A 22,516-nucleotide genomic window follows, 5' to 3' on the forward strand; every position below is an offset into this window, starting at 1 on the left:
AACTAAATAAATAGTACAAAAAGAGAGAACAACAGCAGTGAGTTAGTGCTCTGGGTTCATTGTCCGTTCAGAAATCTGGTGGTGGTGGGGAAGAAGCTGAGTGTGGATCTTCAGGGTCCTGTACGTCCTCCTTGATGAGAAGATGGCAGGTCCTCAGTGCTGGGGGGTCCTTCAATGAGGGAGCAGCTTCTTTGATGCATCCCCTTTTGGATGCTTCACCCCTGGTTCCACAGCTTCGCAGGTGAAACCTTCTATTTATTCTCTCCTCCCTGTTTCCATTTTTGTCACTTTTCTGACCCCAGGGCGATGGCACAAGCTTATTCCAACCCAACAGAAGGAGAGGCTGCTCGATTCTTTCCTAGCTTGACAAACGAATGCATTTCCACATCAGACCATTTGTGATGCTCTTTGATGGATCTTCCTCTCTCACCGTTCCTCTGGTAATGAGTCATTATCTCGAGGTATCCTTTATCTAATAATAACCATCTCCCACTTTACTAGTTGACAAGTTATGTCCCAGTTAATCTTGAAATGGATTTTCTGAAACACTGCTGAAGATAAAGATGTTTCCCATTGAAAACTACAGTGAGATGCATCATTTGTATGAAATAAAATCTGCCAGGATTGTGCTGGGCAGAACACAAGCATTGCCGTGCTTCAGGTACCAACACAGCATGCCCACAACTTACTAACCCTAAACTGTACGTCTTTGGACTGTGGGAGGAAACCGGAGCACCCGGAGGAAACCCACGCGGTCACAGGGAGAACGTAGAAACTCCTTACAGAGAGTGGTGGGAATTGAACCTGATCTCACACCTACAGCACCTGGTGTTCCCGGGCAGTCTCCCCCCCAAGTACTAACCATGCTTGAGCCTGCTTTGCTTCTGATTTTGGATGAAATCTGATGTCTTCAGGCTAGTATAGCTATAGGATTTCTAGCCTGCTTCACTCTCCAGTGAAAGATAAGTCAGTGCTGAGTTTTTATATTATTATACAGAATTACAGTACTGTGCAAAAGTCTTAGGCACATATATGATAGCCAGGGTACCCAAGATTGTCAATGTGGAATGGAGAGCAAGTTTGTAAATCTGGCGGGAGCGAGGGTGGGGCGCCGCAGGACGGGTGCGGCACAGGTGGCAGAGAAGGAGTGCCAGGGTCGGGGGTTGGCACGGGTGCAGACTCACCTAGCCCTGAGACAGCAGGTAAGGTCATCTGATTCCAAACAACTGGTTTATTGATCATTACAGAATGTCTCTCTGGTGCTTCCCACTCCCTCCCTCTCCCTTCCCCTTTTCCCAACCATGATTTCCCCTCTCCCTGCCCCCTTCCCACTCTCAGTCCAGAATAGAGACCCATATCAGAATCAGGTTTATCATCACTCACACACGTCATAAAATTAGTTTTTTTTTGGCAGCAGTACAGTGCAATACATAAAATTACCTCCTTACTGTGCGCGCCTTAGGCTCCCTTTCTGTACATACCTGCATCGAAGATATTTGCACAGTGCTGTACACGTGTGCAGAGGTGAATGAAAACTTCCTGGTGGCAGCACTACAGGTACATATCATCGGATAAGCAGCAATCACGAAAACCAGATTAAAGGTTAGCTTTCGCCACATGCACATTGAAACATAGCAAAATGTGTCATTTGCAATGCAGTCAGAGGATGTTCTGGGGCAGCCTGCAAGTTTCGTCATATTTCTGGCACCGACATAGCAGGACCACAATTTACCAACCTGTATATATTTTGAATGTGGGAGGAAAGCAGGGCTCCCGGAGGAAATCCATATTGTCATGGGGAGAACACAAAACTCCGTACAGACAGCAGCAGGGATTGCTGGCACTGTGAAGCATTATATTAGCCACTCGCTGAACAAACACAAATTATACAAGAAGTAACACGAACTGAACAAAAAGCACCACTGCAACACACTTAAAACGCTAGAGGATCTCAGCAGGTTAGGCAGCATCTACACATGATAATGAATAAACAGGCGAAGTGTTCGACCAAGACCTTCCATCAGGACTAGAGAAGTCAAGTGGATGGGGGAAGAGGTAAGAAACAGCAAGGTGAGCACCTCCGCTCCATCCGTCACAACAGACAGGATCTCCCAGTTGCCACCCACTTCAACTCTGCTTCCCATTCCCATTCGGATATGTCCATACATGGCCTTCTCTACTGCTGTGATGAGGCTAAACTCAGGCTGGAGGAGCAACACCACATATACCGTCTAGGTAGTCTCCAGCCCCTTGGTATGAACATAGAATTCTCCAACTTCTGGTAATTCCCTCCCCCTATCCCTATTTCACTCTGCCCCCTCCCCCAGCTGCCTATCACCTCCCTCATGGTTCCGCCTCCTTCTACTACCCATTGTGTTTTCCCCTACTCCTTCTTCAGGGGAAGAAGTGAGGAGAGAGGACCATGGGAGAAAGAGGAGGAGGAGAGGCACCGGGGGAGGTGCAGGTGAGACGAGGTAAGAGGCCAAAGTGGAGAAAAAAAGAAGAGGGAATGGGGAGGGGGGAAATTACCCAGAAGTCTGTGCAATCAATGTATAATATCATCAGGTTGGAGGCTATCCAGACGGAATATGAGATGTTGTTCCTCCAACCTGAGAACTTTCACCATTGTGCAAAACGGGTTAGTGTTACCATACAGCAGTAATGATTAGTGTCTGGCCATTCGGTTCAACACCTGAATGGCTGAAGGGAAGAAGCTATTCCTGAACCTGGTGGAATCAGATTTCAGGCATCTGATCTCCTGCCTGATAATAGCTGTGAGATCTACATCTGCAAAAGTGGTCATTCAAATTCTTGTTGCCTGTGCCCTAAATTTCCTCAAAATGTTATTCATCCATAAGACCATAAGACATGGGAGCAGAATTAGGCCATTTGGCCCATCGAGTCCGCTCTGCCAATCAATTATGGCTGATCCTTTTTTCCTCTCCTCCTCAACCCCATTTCCCGGCTTTCTCCCCGTAACCTTTGATGCCATGTCCAGCCCAGAACCTACCAATTTCTGCCTGAAACACACCCAATGACCCAGCCTCCGCAGCTGCACATAGCAACAAATTCCACAAATTCACCACCCTCTAGCTAAAGAAGTTTCTTCACATCTCTGTTTTGAATGGACGCCCCTCTATCCTGAGGTTGTGCCCTCTTGTCCCAGACTCTCCCATCATGGGAAACATCCTTTCCTCATCTACTCTGTCTAGGCCTTTCAACATTTGAAAGCTTTCAATGAGATTCCCCTCATCCATCTAAATTCCAGCGGGTACAGACCCAGAGCCATCAAAAGTTCCTCATATGACAACCTTTTCATTCCTTAAATAATCGTTGTGAACCTCCTCTAGATCCTCTCCAATGCCAGCACATCTCTTCTAAGATCAGAAGCCCAAAACTGTTCACAATACTCAAGGTGAGGCCTCACCAGTGCCTTATAAAGCCTCAGCATCACATCCCTGCTCTTGTATTCTAGACCTCTTGAAATGAATGGTAACATTACATTTGCCTTCCTCACCACCGACTCAACCTGCAAATTAACCTTTAGGATGTTCTGCACAAAGACTCCCAAGTCCCTTTGCATCTTAGATTTTTGGATTTTCTCCCTGTTTAGAAAACAGTTTGCACATTTATTTCTACTACCAAAGTGCATGACCATGCATTTTCCAACATTATATTTCATTTGCCACTTTCTTGCCAATTCTCCTAATCTGTCTAAGTCCTTCTGCATCCTACCTGTTTCCTCAACACTACCTGCCCCTCCACCAATCTTCGTATCATCTGCAAACTTGGCAACAAAGCCATCTATTTCATCACCTAATTATTTATATACAGCATAAAAAGAAGAGGTCCCAACACCGACCTCTGCAGAACACCACTAATCACTGGCAGCCAACCAGAAAAGGATCCTTTTATTTCCACTCATTGCCTCCTTCCAATCAGCCAATGCCCTAACCATATTAGTAACTTTTCTGTAATATCATGGGCTCTTAACCTGGTAAGCAGCCTCATGTGTGGCACCTTGTCAAAGGCCTTCTGAAAGTCCAAATATACAACATCCACCGCATCCCCTTTATCAAATCAATTTGTAATCTCCTCAAAGAATTCCAACAGGTTTGTCAGGCGGGATTTTCCCTGAAAGAAACCATGCTGACTTTGTCCAATCTTGTCTTGTGTCACCAAGTATTCCATTGCCTCATCCTTAACAATTGACTCTAACATCTTCCCACCCACTGAGGTCAGGCTAACTGGTCTATAATCTCCTTTTTGCTGCCTTCCTCCCTTCTTAAAGAGTGGAGTGCCATTTGCATTTTTCCAGTCCTCTGTCACCATGCCAGAGTCCAATGATTTTTAAAAGATCATTTCTGATGCTGCCACAATCTCTAATGCTGCCTCTTTCAGAACCCTAGGGTGCAGTTCATCTGGTCTGGGTGACTTAAGTAGTTTTACGTCTTCCAGCTTTTTGAGCTCCTTCTCCCTTGTAATAGTAACTGCACCTACTTCTCTTCCTTCAAACACTACAACATATGGCACACTGCTAGTGTCTTCCACAGTGAAGAATGATGCAAATGATCTCCCTGCCCTAGTGATACCTTGATTTAAAAATTCCACTTTCTTCCAAATCCCTCCGCAATAACACCAATCCCTATCTTTGATTTCCCCACCCATTTGTGGTTCAAGTTCTCCTCTTTCAATTTGGTTCCACTATTGCTACGAAACCTTAATCTCTCAAAACCCCAAATTCTGACATTGCTTCTCTAGATCTCTTGAGACTCTCCTTTGGTTGGTGTTGACCATGGATGTTGCATCCTAACCGTACGCAAGCTGGGGCAGTACGATGTGGAGAGCAAGCTGTGGTCCATGTAGCAGGTCTCCCCTCTCCCCACAGTTGATGAATCCAAAGGAACCGCAGAGATGATATAGTTTGGCATCAGCGACGTGGCAGGAGTTGCCAGACACTGTTGACCCCAGTGTAGGGCTGCCTTAGGGTCTCCAGCTCTGGATTTTTCCTTGGGGTTTACTCCTGAAGCCTTTCCTGTGAGTGGGTATAGCGTCGAGGCAGCGGAGGGCAGAGGATTTCTCTCAGATGATCTGCCAACCACACATACGAGACCATCTGCCTGAAGTGAGTGTTGTAAGGCACTAGTAATTAGCATCTTTAGCTTAATTAGTTTGGCAAGATACCATGAACCAAGGTTCATATGCTTACAGTTCTATATTCTATGAAACAATTGATCATTACCAGATCCCAATGTGCAGCCACAGACAGGGAGAATTCCATAGAAACCATAGAAACTACAGCACAGAAACAGGCCTTTTGGCCCTTCTTGGCTGTGCTGAACCATTTTTCTGCCTCGTCCCACTGACCTGCACACGGACCATATCCCTCCATACACCTCCCATCCATGTATCTGTCCAATTTATTCTTAAATATTAAAAAAGAACCCGCATTTACCACCTCGTCTGGCAGCTTATTCCACACTCCCACTACTCTCTGTGTGAAGAAGCCCCCCACTAATGTTCCCTTTAAACATTTCCCCCCTCACCCTTAACCCATGTCCTCTGGTTTTTTTCTCCCCTTGCCTCAGTGGAAAAAGCCTGCTTGCATTCACTCTATCTATACCCATCATAATTTTATACGCCTCTATCAAATCTCCCCTCATTCTTCTACACTCCAGGGAATAAAGTCCTAACCTATTCAACCTTTCTCTGTAACTGAGTTTCTCAAGTTCCGGCAACATCCTTGTAAACCTTCTCTGCACTCTTTCAACCTTATTTATATCCTTCCTGTAATTTGGTGACCAAAACTGAACACAATACTCCAGATTCGGCCTCACCAATGCCTTATACAACCTCATCATAACATTCCAGCTCTTATACTCAATACTTTGATTAATAAAGGCCGATGTACCAAAAGCTCTCTTTACGACCCTATCTACCTGTGACGCCACTTTTAGGGAATTTTGTATCTGTATTCCCAGATCCCTCTGTTCTACTGCACTCCTGAGTGCCTTACCATTAACCCTGTATGTTCTACCTTGGTTTATCCTTCCAATGTGCAATACCTCACACTTGTCTGTATTAAACTCCATCTGCCATTTTTCAGCCCATTTTTCCAGCTGGTCCAAGTCCCTCTGCAGGCTCTGAAAACCTTCTTCACTGTCTACTACACCTCCAATCTTTGTATCATCAGCAAATTTGCTGATCCAATTTACCACATTATCATCCAGATCATTGATATAGATGACAAATAACAATGGACCCAGTACTGATCCCTGTGGCACACCACTAGTCACAGGCCTCCACTCGGAGAAGCAATTCTCTACTACCACTCTTTGGCTTCTTCCATTGAGCCAATGTCTAATTCAATTTACCACCTCTCCATGTATACCTAGCGACTGAATTTTCCTAACTAACCTCCCATGCGGGACCTTGTCAAAGGCCTTACTGAAGTTCATGTAGGCAATATCCACTGCCTTCCCTTCATCCACTTTCCTGGTAACCTCCTTGAAAAACTCCAATAGGTTGGTCAAACATGACCTACCACGCACAAAGCCATGTTGACTCTCCTTAATAAGTCCCTGTCTATCCAAATGCTTGTAGATTCTGTCTCTTAGTACTCCCTCCAATAACTTGCCTACTACCGACGTTAAACTTACTGGCCTATAATTTCCCAGATTACTTTTCGATCCTTTTTTAAACGACGGAACAACATGAGCCACTCTCCAATCCTCCGGCACCTCACCTGTAGACAGCGACATTTTAAATATTTCTGCCAGGGCCCCTGCAATTTCAACACTAGTCTCCTTCAAGGTCCGAGGGAACACCCTGTCAGGTCCCGGGGATTTATCCACTTTAATTTTCCTCAAGACAGCAAGGACCTCCTCCTTTTCGATCTGTACATTTTCCATGGTCTCACTACTTGTTTCCCTTAATTCCATAGACTTCATGCCAGTTTCCTTAGTAAACACAGACGCAAAAAACCTATTTAAGGTCTCCCCCATTTCCTTTGGTTCCGCACATAGCCGACCACTCTGACCTTCAAGAGAATCAATTCAAAGATACTTTCTAAACAGTTAAAATGATTAGTTGTTCATTGTCTCCAATGACAGGAGATCTGTGCAGAAGAGTTTTTAAAGTGGAAAAGCCATGGTACTAGGGCAGGTCTACTCTCTCAGCCTTGGTAATCTGGGCCCTGTGGTACGAGTAGTCATCACAACAGGGGTCTTCTTTGGTTGCAGTGGATGAACACGAAATCTTCTGTGCCTTGCCATGCCCTTCTCTCTCCACGGCCTGTAGCAGAACAACCTTCCTGTCTGTTGGATCTTGCTGTAGATCTCATCTGCCCAGGCTGCCAGAGCAAACTTCACATGCTAGGACAGTATTGCCCATATCTCACCGGTGTATGAACCCTCCCTCGGTTTAGAATGCCTGTCAAAGCAGTGTACCGCGGTGTGGCCACTGTAGCATGCAAACAGCACTCACCGTTAAGGCCCTCTGTTGGTCAGAGTTGACCATGCATGTTGCCTTCCAGCCGTCTACCTTTCCATGCACAAGCCAGAGCACTACGATATGGAGAGCAAGCTGGCTTGTCCTCGCCAAACAGCTGATTAATCCAAAGGAACGGCAGATACCGATACAGTTTGGCACCACTGGCATTGCAGGAGTTACCAGTCAGCGTTGAACTCAATGTCAGACACCAGCTCTGGATTTTTCCTCGGGGGTCTACTCCTGAAGCCTTCCCCATGAGTGCATATAGCCACAAGGATTGAGATTAATGTTTTCCTTCTCCTAGATGAGCAGCCAGCCGCAGCTGATGACCCCCCCCACCCCATCTTCCAAAGCAACTGGTTTTAAGGCAGCAGCAACCCACTTTTACCCTTTCTCTTGTCAGTGGAAATGGTTCCTCTGATCGTAGTAGCTAAGCCACCCGTGAAGGCCAGGAGCTAGACTTGGTTGTCAGAGACAATCTGAGATGCATGGCATTGGGAGCGCTCGGGAATTCATCCACTCTTCCCTCAACCTCCCCCCCCCCCACCCGCACCTGGCTATGACAATTGTTTGATCGGACTGCTTAATTCTTAGATTAGACTATTTAATTGTTATTTTCTTTGGAGTTTAACAATTAATTATCTGTTGGTATTTAAGTAGTTTTTATATGCATTAACAGTTTAATATTGTACATAGTCCGCAAAACAATATTAAACTGTTAAAGTACTGTAAGCGCCTGGAAATTTGCCCTTGGAAAATCCTACAACAAGCAGTGGATACGGCCCAGTCCATGGGGGGTAAAACCCTCCCCACCATTGAGCACATCTGTACCGAGCATTGCTGTAGGATAGCGGCATCCAACATCAGCCCCCGCTCTCTTCTCACTGCTGCCATCAGGAAGGTACAGGAGCCTCAGGACTCACACCACCAGGTTCAGGAACAGTTATTACCCCTCAACCATCACGCTCCTGAACTAAAGGGGATAACTTCACTCACCCCATCAACTGAACTGTTCCCACAACCAATGGCCTCGCTTTTGAGGCCTCTTCATCTCATGTTCTCGATATTTATTTCTTATTACTTTCGTTTTATATTTGCAATCTGTTGTCTTTTGTACATTGGTTGTCTGCCCTGTTGGCAAAGTTTTCATTGATTCTATTATGGCTATTGGATTTATCGAGTATGCCCGCAAGAAAATTAACCTCAGGGCTGTATATAGTGATATATATGTAATTTGACAATGAATTTAATTTAAACTTTGAATATGCCTCTAGTGGCTAGACAGAGTAAAATTCCTGAAAGCTGAGAAAGCTTCTTGTTCTGCATAATTTCGAATGTGATTTCTCATTGGTTAATTTGGTTCTACATTATTGGAATACTAGCTTTCTAATTGGTTAATTCTCATCTAAAAATTTCAATGGAATTTTCCCCATCTCTGTAGTAACAACAGCTGTTCCATGCTGGGCACCATCTTTGCATCTTAGTCCCTCGTTGTTAAACCTTCTGCTACTAGCTTCTGTTTGTTCCTCTTTCCTTCATTCTATTAATGCTTAATAAAATGATCGCGAGGCAACAATTTTTGTGCCCCTTTCCTGACTTCCGAAAGAACCCTGGATTTAAACATCAGAATCCAACACAGACCTAAGGAACCACTGGCACTGTACTGATATCACAGAACAACACATTTCATGACATACGGTACCATGCAAAAGGCTTAGGCACATATATATATATATATATATATAACTAGGGATTTATATATTAATACACTCAAGAATATTGTTCTGTCCACACACACGCACAAACATTGCCTGGCCATTCTGCCATCATTGCGGTGAGTGCACGCACTTCAATGTCTTCCTGGTATATTCTCATAATTAACTCATCGTTTTCCCTCGGAATTGCTACATACATCGAGTCAGACACCGAAGCTGAGACTATTTTATTATTTATTTGTGTTTCACTGCAAGTGTGCGATTGTGCTGAGCGTTCCGCTGTTTCACTGCTGGCTCCTAAACCGAGCTGATGCACTCCGCTTGGCTTTATGGTGCCTGCCCTGCCATTCACTGGGTGATATTCCATTTCTCTTGTAAAGGAATCATGTAAATGTGTGTATATGTTGTTTGTATACTGTAGTGAAGGAAGATACTTGTCTATTTTGTAACATGATTGTAACTACACTGTAGAGTGCATCATATTCTAATTCATGCGTAGTCTTAAGTTAACTAGTTGATAATTGAAGGCAGCATGTCTAATGCCCTCACGATGAGAGAGAGACGGAGCTTCCAGGAGTTCACACTGGACAAGAATAAGTATGCAATTATTGTTTACTTGTAAATATCATTTTGTAAATACTGGCAGTTTTCTTTTCACTAATTTTTGATGCACCCAATAAACACCGTTATACTAAAGTGCTAATCAATTCCAACCATTTTTTTGTTTGGTGATAACCCACATATCCAACAACTGCGCTGTACTGCCGCTGCAAAAAACACAAATGACACGTGAGTGACGACAAACGTTTTGTGGACTGAGAGTGGGAAGAGTCAGGGAGAGGGAGAGGGGAATCATGGTGGGGAGAAACGGGAAGCTCCAGAGAGACATTTTGCAATGATCAATAAACCAACTGTGTGGAATCACATTCCCTTCCCTGGTGTCTCAGGGACAAGTGTGTCAGCACCTGCACCAGCTCCTCTGCCACCCCTTCCGCGGCACACCACCCTTGCCATTCCCAATATCCTTCGCTCCTGCCAAACTTACAAACCCGCTCCACTCCACATTGACAAGTACTGTGCAAAAGTCTGGCTATATCCATGTGGTATGTCAGTGGTATTTAACCCGAATCTGATGGGCAATGGTTGGTGTACAACATGAATGTTGTTAACCATGAGAGACAATCATTTAAGTTTGAAGCATTTATTAAAATTTTTATAAAACAATACAAAATATCCTGGCAACAACAGTAAGAAGTTTCAGAGTGAATCTCATCAGTCACCTGGTGTATAAAGTGCTTTTGCTTCATGCCCCTTAGGAGCCAGCTAATATACCAACAGTACTCAGTTACGGCTGGTGCTTTAACTAGACCAAGCTGTGCCACTGCTCAGCGCAGGCCACCATTCAAATGAGATGATACAACACTTACAAAATTCTAGTTGTCTTAGTATAAGACAACGAGAACATGTCATACTCAGCAAAACATAATAGCAATGTACAAGAATTTAAATTGGCTGCGTGTACTACCAGCGGTCCATTATAAAGTACCGTACAATCGCTGATAATACTGTTTCAGAAAATAGTCAGATTGGGCAATGGATCTAACTTGCATTAAAGGATATTCTTAAGCCATCACTCACACATTTCCAATGAGTGAGTTTGGACTTCAGTTTAATCCACTCAACGTTCAGAAGAACAAAAACTTTTGATTTTAAAGGCTTCCAAGTTTCTGCCTGAATATTTTCACATCCAAAATAGTTCCCACAACTGAGAAGGTTCACCACCAGCCGTGGATCCTCCCAAAATGAGAGGCAAGTCCAAATTTAAAGTCATTCACTTCAACAAACATCACCTCAATGCAATTATTTTTTGCATAGATTCCACCAGGAAGACTCAAGATAGAAGACAGACAAACTTGTAACTACAAAACAAAATAAATGTTACAGCCAAAAGATACTTTCAATTCACTCTTCCATTCAAGGAAAACCCATTCATAACAGCAAACAGAATCAGAAGGTACACCTACAAGGAAATGGTTTCTATATAATTGTTACATTTTGAGGTACTTTTACTCAAAATACTTGAAGATGAAGGAAATAGTTTTAATTCATTCCCACACTGCAGACTACATTGTCACCCCTCCACTGGCAAAGTGCCCTTTGCGACCCCATAAGTGTTTCCTTTGTGCAGAGCTGATAAAGTTTGTGACATCACCGAACTCACTCCCACCTGCAAAGGCCTTCACATTTTCAATCTGCTAGAGCTCCCTCCAGTAACCCAGCGATCGACTGCAACTTGTCCTTAGTGCAGGCTTGACTGAGACTGACTGAACATATTTGAAGCTCTCTTCATTTGTGCAGCAGGGAGACATGTTTTCTTACATTAAAATGAGCAGCCTTTTTTTGGGAAATATCAGATGGGACCACACCTGGGAACGAGCTTCTGAGCTGAAGCACTATTAATATGGCAGTGGATTGTTACACTCCAGCTACATATTCCTCAGTGGCCGAGACACAGCCAGTTTCCCCACCCCCTCAGAGGTTGTTTACATAAACTCCACACCTTACAAGCTTCCCTGCCACCCCACCCTATGGCAACAGAGGAGCCACTGCCCCACTCTCGGTTCCACTGGACACTTCCAAACAGGATTTCAAGTCAGCGACAGAGAGAAAAACTTAAAGTATACATTCAGTGGCTTTGAACACAACCACCACATTAACAAGGATGGGCATGTAAGCCCACAAGCACAGAAAAACACACACTAACACTCACTTTTCAAAGCTTCAAAAAGAAAAGAGAAAAAATCAGTATGTGGCACTTTCAGAGCCCATCTAGAGTTTTGCAAAACAAAATGAACACAAACAATAAAATTTGGAAGATTTCACACAAACCTTAAAAAGACTACTCTTATTTTTGTATCTGGAATGCCTTTTTCCTCAAAATCTTTCTCCTGTCCCAAGCCCACCTCTAATACTCTCGTCTTTCCCTAACTCCTGCTGCAGAATTCAAAGAATCAAAGTGTGTGACTTGGTAGAAATTAAGGAAGCAGAATTTATACATTTTCCCTCCCGAAAAATGCAGTAAGAATGAAAAAAAAAGTGACAGGTAAGATGAATGCACAACTAAAGTATTTTTTTAAAAAACAGAATATACAAAAATCTCTCTTGCACACCTTCCTCTGGCATGCAAAAGTAGCCGTGTTTTTTGTTTTTAAATAAACTGTAGAGTACACTAGCTTTCGATGAGTGTTTGGTGTGTCTAGTCTCCCAAGTCTTATGCAGCCGAGACCTTCTAAATCCAGCCCTCCCTCCCTCTCCCGCCCCCATTGCCAGTGCCCAGGGAAGACAATGGAAAGAATGGGAACTGCTGGAAAATGCAGAGACACACAGCTCAGTCTCAGTAGCCCAAGCTAACACAATGAAAAAAAAAGCAGCTAAAATAAAACCACAATTGTTATGGAGGTGATCACAGTACAAGTTTAAAAACTGCTTTTTTTTAAAAAAAAAGAAAACATTCCTTTGGTGAAGAGACAGGTGCTTAAATTCTTGCTCGGCTTCTCAGCTGTTTGACTCTTAAGCATTTTATAATTGCAAACAATCCTTTACAGGTTTCAAATGCTGTAAACAGCTCCTCCTTGTGTGAAGCAGTATTGTAATATTGCCAGAATTGGAAACCAGCCAGAGAGCCCTGGCTTAATTGCTCATGTGTTTCAGGGAATAAATGATGTCACGCACAATTGTCAACCAGGACCAAGGGTGGCAACAGCTGCTGATTGGCTGCGTGGATTGCACTCGTCTTCTGCCTCCGTTTGGCCAGCTTAGACTCGGAGGGAGGAGACAGCCGCATGGAACATGAGGTAGCTTTGATGAGGACTGGCTGACTCTCCTCGTCCTGATTTTCTTCGTGCTGAGTGAGCTGCCTGTTGACGGCGATTGCCTCGGCCGCAAAATACGTGAGATCTTTGGCACTGCTGTTCCTGGGGGACAGGGCAGAACAAAGGATTGACACAGCTCTACCCAAAGTGTAACATAAACAACAGGCTCCAAATCCCGCCTGCCCTGCACTGCTCAATAACCCACTCACAGCCCTTTGTCTCAGCAGCTTAATTTTTTTTTAACAAGCCAAGACCCTTCGATAAACAAATGATTCATTTAAAAAAAACGGGAGGCACTGGAAGGTTTGGCTTACAGCTGAATGGAGGTAACATTTAAAACATAATTCCAGCAATAACAGCCAAGAGAGGGGGTGGTGGTGCTGTTTTGTAACACCTTGTGTATTTAGAAGGGAATTTCACAAGAGACAGACACACAGGAGAGATTGAGAGAGTTTGGGAGAAAAAAGACAAACAAAAGATTGTATATTTAATAGACAGAGAGACAGAGAGACAGAGAGACAGAGAGACAGAGAGACAGAGAGACAGAGAGACAGAGAGACAGAGAGACAGAGAGACAGAGAGACAGAGAGACAGAGAGACAGAGAGACAGAGAGACAGAGAGACAGAGAGACAGAGAGACAGAGGAGATTTAGTATGAGTTTGGGAGGAACAAGAAACAAGTTTAGACCACAAAACATAGGAACAGAATTAGGCCATTCAGCCCATCGAGTCTGCTCTACCATTCCATCATGGCTGATCCCGGATCCCACTCAAACCCATACACCTATCTTTGCCATATCCTTTGATACCCTGACCATTTGGAAAACTTAAAACTTCCGCTTTAAATATACCCACGGACAGTCTGTGATTCCACAGATTCACCACTCTGACTGAAAACATTCCACCTTTCCTCTGTTCTAAAAGGTCGCCCCTCAATTTTGAGGCCGTGTCCTCTAGTTCTGGATACCCCCACCATAGGAAACATCCTCTCCACATCCACCCTATTTAGTCCTTTCAATATTTGGTAGGTTTCAACAAGATCCCCTTACATTCTTCTAAATTCAATTGAGTACAGGCCCAAAGCTGCAAAACGCTCCTCATATGTTAACCCCTTCATTCCCAGAATTATCCTTGTGAAACTTCTCTGGACTCTCTCCAATGACAGAACATCGTTTCTTTTTGAGGCACAGCCTCAAAATTGAGGGGTGACCTTTTAGAACAGAAAGGGGCCCAACACTGTTGACAATACTCCAAGTGTGGCCTGACTAGCGTCTTATAAAGGCTCAGCATTATCTTCTATCTTTTATATTCTATTCCCCTTGAAATAAATGCCAACATTGTATTTGCCTTCTTTACCACAGACTTGAGCTGTAAATTAACCTTCTGGAAGTCTTGCACGAGGACTCCTAGTCCCTCTGCACCTCTGATGTTTGAATTTTCTCAACATTGAGATAATAGTCTGCACTATTGTTCCTTTTACCAACATGCATGATCATACATTTCCCAATACTGAGTTCCATCGGCCACTTTTTGCCCATTCTTTCAATTTGTCAAAGTCCTGCTGCAATCACATTGCTTCCTCAGCTCTACCTACCCCCCCACCTAAATCTGTATCATCCACAAACTTTGCCACAAAGCCATCAATCCCATTAACCGAATCACCAACAGTGTGAAAAGGAGAGGTCTCTGCGGAACACCACTAGTCACCGGCAGTGGCTAGCTTGTGTATTTAAAAAGGGAATTTCACGAGAGGCATATTTAGTGAGAGTATGGGAGGAACGTCAACAGATAAAGAAAGTCAGAAATATGAACACAGAATTAATTGAAAGTTGGGGGGGTTATGCTTAGAGATAAAATCAGTGTGACTGTACAGAATACAAAGAAAAGACAGCGATAGGAAGTCAAACAGAAAAATAAAGAACTAAAATACGAAAGGAGCCGTGAAGAAAATGTGGACAAGGGGCAGAGAGAGTAATTGTGCACACCTCTTTTCCCAGGTTTGGGAAATCAAGAACCAGAAGGCACAGGTTTAGGATGCGAGGAGAGAAACTTAATTGGAGCCTGAGGGTCAAAGTTTTCCCCCACACAGACGGCGGTGAGAGTACGGAACGAGCTGCCAGAGGAAGTGGTTGAGGGAGGTACGTTAACAACACTTAAGGCAGTTAGGTAGGTACAAGGATAGGAAGAGTTTAGAATGACCCCGGGGGAAGTGGACGAGCTCAGATTGGAGGCTTGGTCAGGATGAACCAGTTGAGCTGAGCAGTACAGCTGAAGACAATACCGCTGCTTGCGAAGACACGGGAGACTGCAGAGGCTGAGATGTGGAGTAATACTGCAGATGCCGGAGGGACTCAGCGTGTCAGGCAGCATCTGTGGAGGAAAATGGCCAAGCGACAGTGTTTCGGGCCAAGACCCTTCACCAGTAGTGAAAGACAGACGGGAGACGGCTAGAATAAAGAGGTGGAGCAAGAACTGACGGGTGATAGGTGGATCCAGGTGAGGGGGGAAGATAAACAGGGCTCTTGGATTTACTGAGTATGCCCGCAAGACAATGAATCTCAGGGTTACATATAGTGACATATATGTACTTTGATAATATATCCACTTTGAACTTTGAAATTCAGAGTAATACACATAAAATACTGGAGGAACTCAGCAGGTCAGGTAGCATCTGCAGAGAGAAATAAATAGCCAACATTTCCAGCTGAAACCCTTCATTAGGACAGTTGAGTTCCTCCAGAATTTTGTGTGTGTAACTTACGACCTCTAGTTTTACTCCCACCCAACCTCGATGGTTTATTTTCTAGGTTTTGTCCGTATTTGACTGGTCAGATCCCCCTCCACCCTCACTGCAATGTTAGTGCTGTCAGCAAGCAGAAAAATTGTCCCAACCAAAACATTTGACAAACACGCCTCAGAACATTCCAACAGCGCCCCCCTCCAAACTGAAAAGTGATCGGACGACCTACCTCTGGAGAAGACGGGGTGTTGGCAGCGTGTTCTCTGGTGCATGCTGAAAACAGACGAATAGGAGGAATCAATGGAAATTTGTGCAATATACAGAGCAGAGGCTGGAAATTTAGCAATTTGATAGTTTGGGCAGTTGCAGCCCTTTGTATTGGATACATACCCCCTGCACCCATGGGTGCTCCAGCACCTGTGCTGCACTCAACCTCTTCTTGGCGTCTCTGACGAGGAGCTTCGTAATGAGATCCTTGGCACCAAAAGAGATGTGAGCCCAGTCTTTGTCAGGGAACTCATATTTTCCTTTCTGGATGCTCTCAAATAGGTTATTCTGTAAATAAAAGATTTATGATTTAATCCTTGGGTCAAAGATCAGATTTATTTGTCATGTACATTTACATGGATTGGAAATTTGCTGTGGTGGTGGTCAAGGTGTGACATGTAGTAATAAAACATTCAACAATTATAAAAAATAAACAGATTAAAGTACGGATATGGAATGAAACGTGCATAAATACCAGCATGTATTTATAATGTAAACAGCATCAAAGTGGTTTAAAGTGTTTACAGTGACAGCGATCTTTGGATCATTACCATTTCTAATGATGGTCAAGTAGTGCAAAGCCTCAACTCACACTGTCAATGAAATCCCAAACTTCCACCAATCCCACAGGTTTCATCTTGCTTGCCTATGACTATTACTCTCTTTTTAAAAAGCGAATAGACTTAGGAACATGTCTTTTGTGAATCTGGAGCAGAAGTAGTTTTGAAAAGCTGTTTCTGTTTCTGCTCAAGTTAAGAGCCCCTTCTCTCTGTAGGTGGTTTCCACAGCAGCTGTTTCCAGCTTCACACCTCTCTGTTATGTCAGCGGTGACTACAGATGATGTCTACCCACACAGGCTACAAATACAAAACTACTGCACTGTACGGACAGGTTGACCCGACTTCTTCACAGCAGGTCTTACTGAAACTGAAATGGAGGTCTTAGGGCAACGCTAGAATTACTGCCTGTCTGCTGCTGACCTAGAGAAGCTCGATGCAGTTTCATTCGAGCTACCTGCCTGTGTGATGAATGTTTCTATCCAGTTAGAGATGCAACATGCTGGCAGTCCATCCCACATCGCCAATTACACTCTTGTCCACTTAACCTACGAAACCTGCACACATTATTTACAGGACGGGGCCAGTAACACCATGAAGGATCCCACCACCCTGCTCACGGACTGCTGTCTTGGCGGCCACGCGGCTCCTCATCAAAAACCTTTTCTTTCCCGGGATCATTCTCGTGAATCTCCTTTGACCCTCTCCAATGCCAGCACATCCTTTCTTAAAATAAAGGGCCCAAAACTCCACATAATACTCCAAGTGCAGTCTGACTAATGCCTAAAAAAGCCTCAGCATTACATCCTCGCTTTTATATCCTAGTTTGAAATGAACCTAACATTGTATTTGCCTTCCTTACCACAGACTCAACCTGCAAGTTAACCTTTAGGGAATCTTGCATGAGGACTCCCAAGTCCCTCTGCAGCTCTGATCTTTGAATTTTCTCCCCATTTACAAAATAGTCCACACCTTTACTCCTTGTGCCAAAGTCATGATTATACACTTCTCTACTCCATATTTCATCTGTCACTTCTTTCAGTTCTTCATTCTCCCAATTCAAGTCCTTCTGCAGATACCCTGTTTCCTCAACACTACCTGTGCCCCTACCTATCTTCATATCATCGGCAAACTTGGCCACAAAGCCATCAATTCTGTCATCCAGACCATTGACATATAATGTAAGGAGATAATAAAAAATCAATACAAAAATTAAAAACTGAACACTGGATATATCTGGCAGATTAGTCTGCATCTGTGGTTAGTCTGCATTTTTTATCTGTTGGATTAGACTGTTTAACTGTTATTTTATTTGAAACTTAACAATTACATGGGTGTACAGTACCTATAAAAAGTGTTCACCCCCACCCAAAATTTTCATGTTTTATTGTTTTACAACACTGAATCACAGTGGATATAATCTGGCTTCTTTTGGACACTGACCACCAAAAAAGACCCTTTCGTGTAATTAATTTGATCGCTTTGTAGAAATCTGTTTTCACTTTGACATGAAAGAGTCCTTTCCTCTTGATCAGTGTCAAAAAAAAAATCCACTGTGATTCAATGTTGTAAAACAATAAAATATGAAAACTTCCAGGAGGGGGTGGGTGAATACTTTCCATAGGCACTGTATTTTATATAACTACCTATATATATGTAACTGTCTAGTATGCTTCCCAGTGGTCACAGTATGTATATAGAATGGTTATATTTGCATGATTCTGGAGAATTCTGGAAGCTTCTCTGATGCTGCATTACTTCAATGGGAGCAACTGATTGGTTGACTCTATCTGCAAAGTTAAATGGAATGCATCTTATCTATGGGTAGAATAAGCTGACCACGCAATGGGGCTTTTTTTTTTGCCTTTTCTCTTTGCTACCAGTCTCTGCTCCCATTGCCATCCATTTTCAATTTTCTTTTTTCTATTGGCGCTTAATTAAATGATCATGAAGCAACTAGTTTTGCGCCTTTTTTCCCGACTTCCGAAAGAAACTTAAGATCAGAAATACCAGAATCCAACATAACTGACACAGAATTTTGATGAAGGCTCCCGAACCTGAAACAATAACTTTCTCCTTCACAGACACTGCCTGATCTGCTGAATATTTGAGCAGTTTATATTTTTTTCCAGGTTTCCAGTATCAGAACTAGCAACGTTTGCTGTCTCTTCCACCCCCTCCCACAAAGCTTGCAAATGAAAATCCAGAGTTCTGGTGCTCAAGACCGTCAGTTTCAAGGTTACTGTTATTGCTGTTACTGTTTTAATTCCCGATTAAGTGGAAATTCCCCAGATATCTGAGCATTTGAGCTCCTCATACCTTTGGGCCACTGGATTACTCTTCATAAAGCCTGACAGTCTGCCTGTACTTCAGCACAGGAAGCAAACATCGGCTTTAACCTACTCAGGGTTTAAGGTCAGTTATCTGCTTTTGACCAACACACAAGTTCTGTCCTTATCAAAGGCCGCTGACAGGAGCAACGGTCTGAAGGAAATGTGACTGTGGACATTAGATAAAACTACTGTTAGGTGTAGCTGTAATGCATCTGAAGATTAAAACCCACCCAAATTTGAGGGAGGTTCAAAGGTGACAGACAACAAACTTGATGCACAAATACAGAGATTCTGCAGATGCTGGAAATCCAGAGCAGCACATGCTAAACGCTGGAGGAACTCAGCAGGTCAGGCAGCATCTACGGAGAGGAACAAAGAGTCGACATTTCGGGCAACAGCCTTCATCAGGACTGGAAAGGAAAGGGGAAGATGTCACGAATAAGATGGGGGGGAGGGGAAGGTGGAAAAGTTAGGTGATAGTTGAAGTCAGGTGAGTGGGAAAGGTAAAGGGCTGCTAAAGGAGAAATCTGATAGGAGAGAGTGAACCATAGGAGAAAGGGAAGGAGGAGGGGCACCAGGGGGAGGTGATAGGCAGCTGAGAAGAAGAGGCAAGAGCCCAGAGCTGCGAAATGAAGAGGGAAAGGGGAAGAGGAATCACTACTGGAAGTCGGGGAATTTGATGTTCATCCATCAGGTTGGAGGATACCTAGATGGAAAATGAGGTGTTGCTCCTCCAACCTGAGAGTGACCTCGTCGTGGCAGAAGAGGCGGCCATGGACCAACATGTCACTCTTGATGCATGCATTTCTTCCACTCGCTGCATCTCTATGCTATTGAACACCCAGTGTCCAGAGGTCTCAATTATCCAGAGTCACACTTTTACCAAACTGATAGAGTCGTCCCTGTTGGTCCCAACATGGACAATGGTGCTTTCTGTTCACCTGATCTAGCCGGCACGACCCTACAGGTCACACCCTCACCACCTTCAGCAGAGATCATGTTCCCACACACACTGTGTTACAGAGTAGGCTACGCCCTCCCTCCATAAAACAGACTTATCTCCAGGTTTGAGTTATTTGTTAACACTCCAATGCCTTATAAAACTTCACTATTCTTTAAAGGCATCTGTTAGTCTCATGAGACCATGGATTTGCACCTTGGAAAGTTTCCAGGGTGCAGGCCTGGGCAAGGCTGTATGGAAGACTGGCAGCTGCCCATGCTGCAAGTCTCCCCTCTCCATGCCACTGATGTTGTCGAAGGGAAGGGCATTAGGACCCACTGTTTTTGACAAATGCACCAGTGTCTTTGCAGAGCAATGTGTGGGTAAGTGCCTTGCTCAAGGACATACACGTTGCCTCAGCCAAGGCTCGAACTAGCGACCTTCATATCACTAGACGAATGCCTTAACCACCTGGCCACATGCCCACACATTATTACCTTGCATTTGCCTTCATGACTCAACATGCAAATTAACCTTTAGGGAATCTCCCACAAGAACTCCCAAATCACTTTGCACCTCTGAATTTTGAATTTCCTCCCCGTTTAGAAAATAGTCTACAGATTTAACCCTTCTATCAAACTGCATGACCATACAATTCCCTATTCTATATTCCATCTGCCATTTCTTTGCCTACCCCCACCCCAAAATGTCCAAGTCCTTCTGCAGTCTCCCTGCTTCCTCAACACGACCTGCCCCTCCACTCATCTTCGTTTCATCTGCAGGAAAGTATTCTGTCATCCAAATCATCGACAAAAAACGTGAAAAGAAGTGGCCTCAACACCAGCCCCTGCAGAACACCACTAGTCACCACTGGAATTTTGGGCGGAGATGCTTCACCACGACTGGAAAAGAAGGAGGAAGGAGGCAGAAGATGGGGGAAGCAAAGGAGTACAAGCTGGCAGCTGATAGGCAAGGCCAGGTGAGGGGGAAGGTTGATGAAGTGAGAAGCCGGGAGGTGATAGGTAGAAAAGATAAAGGATTGAAGGAGGAATCTGATAGGAGAGCTGAGTGGACCATGGAAGAACAGGAAGGAGCAGAACAGGAGGGAGGTGACGGGCAGTGGAGAAGAGAAGGGGTAAAATGGAGAGACATTATGGAGAAATTAATTACCCTTCAGCTGTCCAGACACAGCTTTGTGAAATTTGATTGATTTATCATTCCGTTAATCTATCCTCTGGGGGTGAATGCACACAGTTATTGCAGGGACAGAGAATCAAAGGGGAAACGGGCAATAGGTTCAAGGTGAGGGGGAGAAGATTTACAAATGATCCGAGTGAGGGGCAACTTCTCCACACAGAGGGTGTGTAGACATGTGGAATGAGCTGCCACGCGTCGAGGCAAGAACAATAACAACATTTAAAAGTCATTTGGATATACATGTGGATTGGAAAAATGCTGAGCTCTCACATTCCTAAGACGTACGAGTCACTGTTGGTACGATATGTTGGCACAGAAAGCGTGGCCACACTTGTGGGCTGCCCCAGCACACAAGACCATAAGTTATAGGAGCAGAATTATGCCATTTGGTCCATCGAGACTGCTCCATTTCATCAGGGCTGATCCATTTTCCCTCTCAGACCCAATCTCCTGCCTTCTCCCTGTTATCACTTCTTGTCCCAGCCAATCAAGAATCTATCAACCTCAGACCTAAATACACTCAATTTCTTGACCTCCATAGCCACCTGTAGCAACAAGTTCCACAGATTCACCACTCTCTGGCTAAAGAAATTCTTTCTCATCTCCATTCTAACACATCCTCAGACTGCACTGGTCACTGATAGAAATGACACATTTCACGTCATCTTTAAATCATTAGAGGGACATAGGAAAACAGGAGTAGCTTAGATATGCATCTTAGACAGCATGGACCAGTTGGGCCGAATGGCCTGTTTGCGTTACATCACTCTAGGCAGGAGGTATAGGAGCCTGAAAGCCTACAACTTCAGGTACAACAGCTTTTTTCCCCACTGCCATCAGAATCCCCAACTGACCTAAAGCCCTAATACAACCTCAGACTGGATTTCTGTCTCAACCTGTACAGGTCCTGTTATTTTACACTGTTGTTTATTTTTTGCACACATGGATAATCGATTTTAATTTGCGTCTGTCACGTTTGTTATGTAACTGAAAAAGAGCCAGTTCTCATTGCATTTATACACTACATCACTGCCTGGTTGGTATGGAAACACCAATGCCCTTGAACAGAAAATCCTACAAAAAGTAGTGGATACGGCCCTGCCCAACACGGGTAAAGCCCTCCCCACCATTGAGCACATCTACGTGAAACACTGTCACAGGAAAGCAGCATCTACCTTCAGGGTCCCCCGCCACCCAGGACATGCTCTCTTCTCACCGATGCCATCAGGAAGGTGGTAAGGTAGCCTCGGGTTCAGGAATAGCTATTACCCATCAACCATCGGACACTTGAACCAAAACCGAACTGTTCCCACAACCTATGGACTCACTTTCCAGGATGCTTCATCTGATGTTCTCAATATTTATTGTTATTTATTTCAGTTTGTGTTCTTCTGCACTGTGGTT

General features: G+C 44.1%; 1 protein-coding gene and 1 pseudogene across 1 annotated transcript in view; both read right to left on the bottom strand.

The window, feature by feature from the left end:
* Nucleotides 1-813: 813 nt before the first annotated feature.
* On the bottom strand, nucleotides 814-932 carry LOC134337629 (5S ribosomal RNA; annotated as a pseudogene).
* A 9,447-nt stretch (nucleotides 933-10,379) lies between these two features.
* The window catches only part of mknk2b (MAPK interacting serine/threonine kinase 2b), a 35,104-nt gene continuing 22,967 nt past the window's right edge, over nucleotides 10,380-22,516 (bottom strand). Inside the window, exons 12-14 of the mRNA XM_063032349.1 lie at nucleotides 16,209-16,373; nucleotides 16,048-16,091; nucleotides 10,380-13,180 (exon numbers count right to left, since the gene is read on the bottom strand). Of these exons, the coding sequence (XP_062888419.1) occupies nucleotides 12,931-13,180; nucleotides 16,048-16,091; nucleotides 16,209-16,373 (459 nt within the window). The 3' untranslated portion in view covers nucleotides 10,380-12,930. The remainder of the gene's footprint in view (nucleotides 13,181-16,047; nucleotides 16,092-16,208; nucleotides 16,374-22,516) is intronic.

Source organism: Mobula hypostoma, chromosome 24 (assembly GCF_963921235.1).
Source record: "Mobula hypostoma chromosome 24, sMobHyp1.1, whole genome shotgun sequence".
Classification (NCBI taxonomy): domain Eukaryota; kingdom Metazoa; phylum Chordata; class Chondrichthyes; order Myliobatiformes; family Myliobatidae; genus Mobula; species Mobula hypostoma.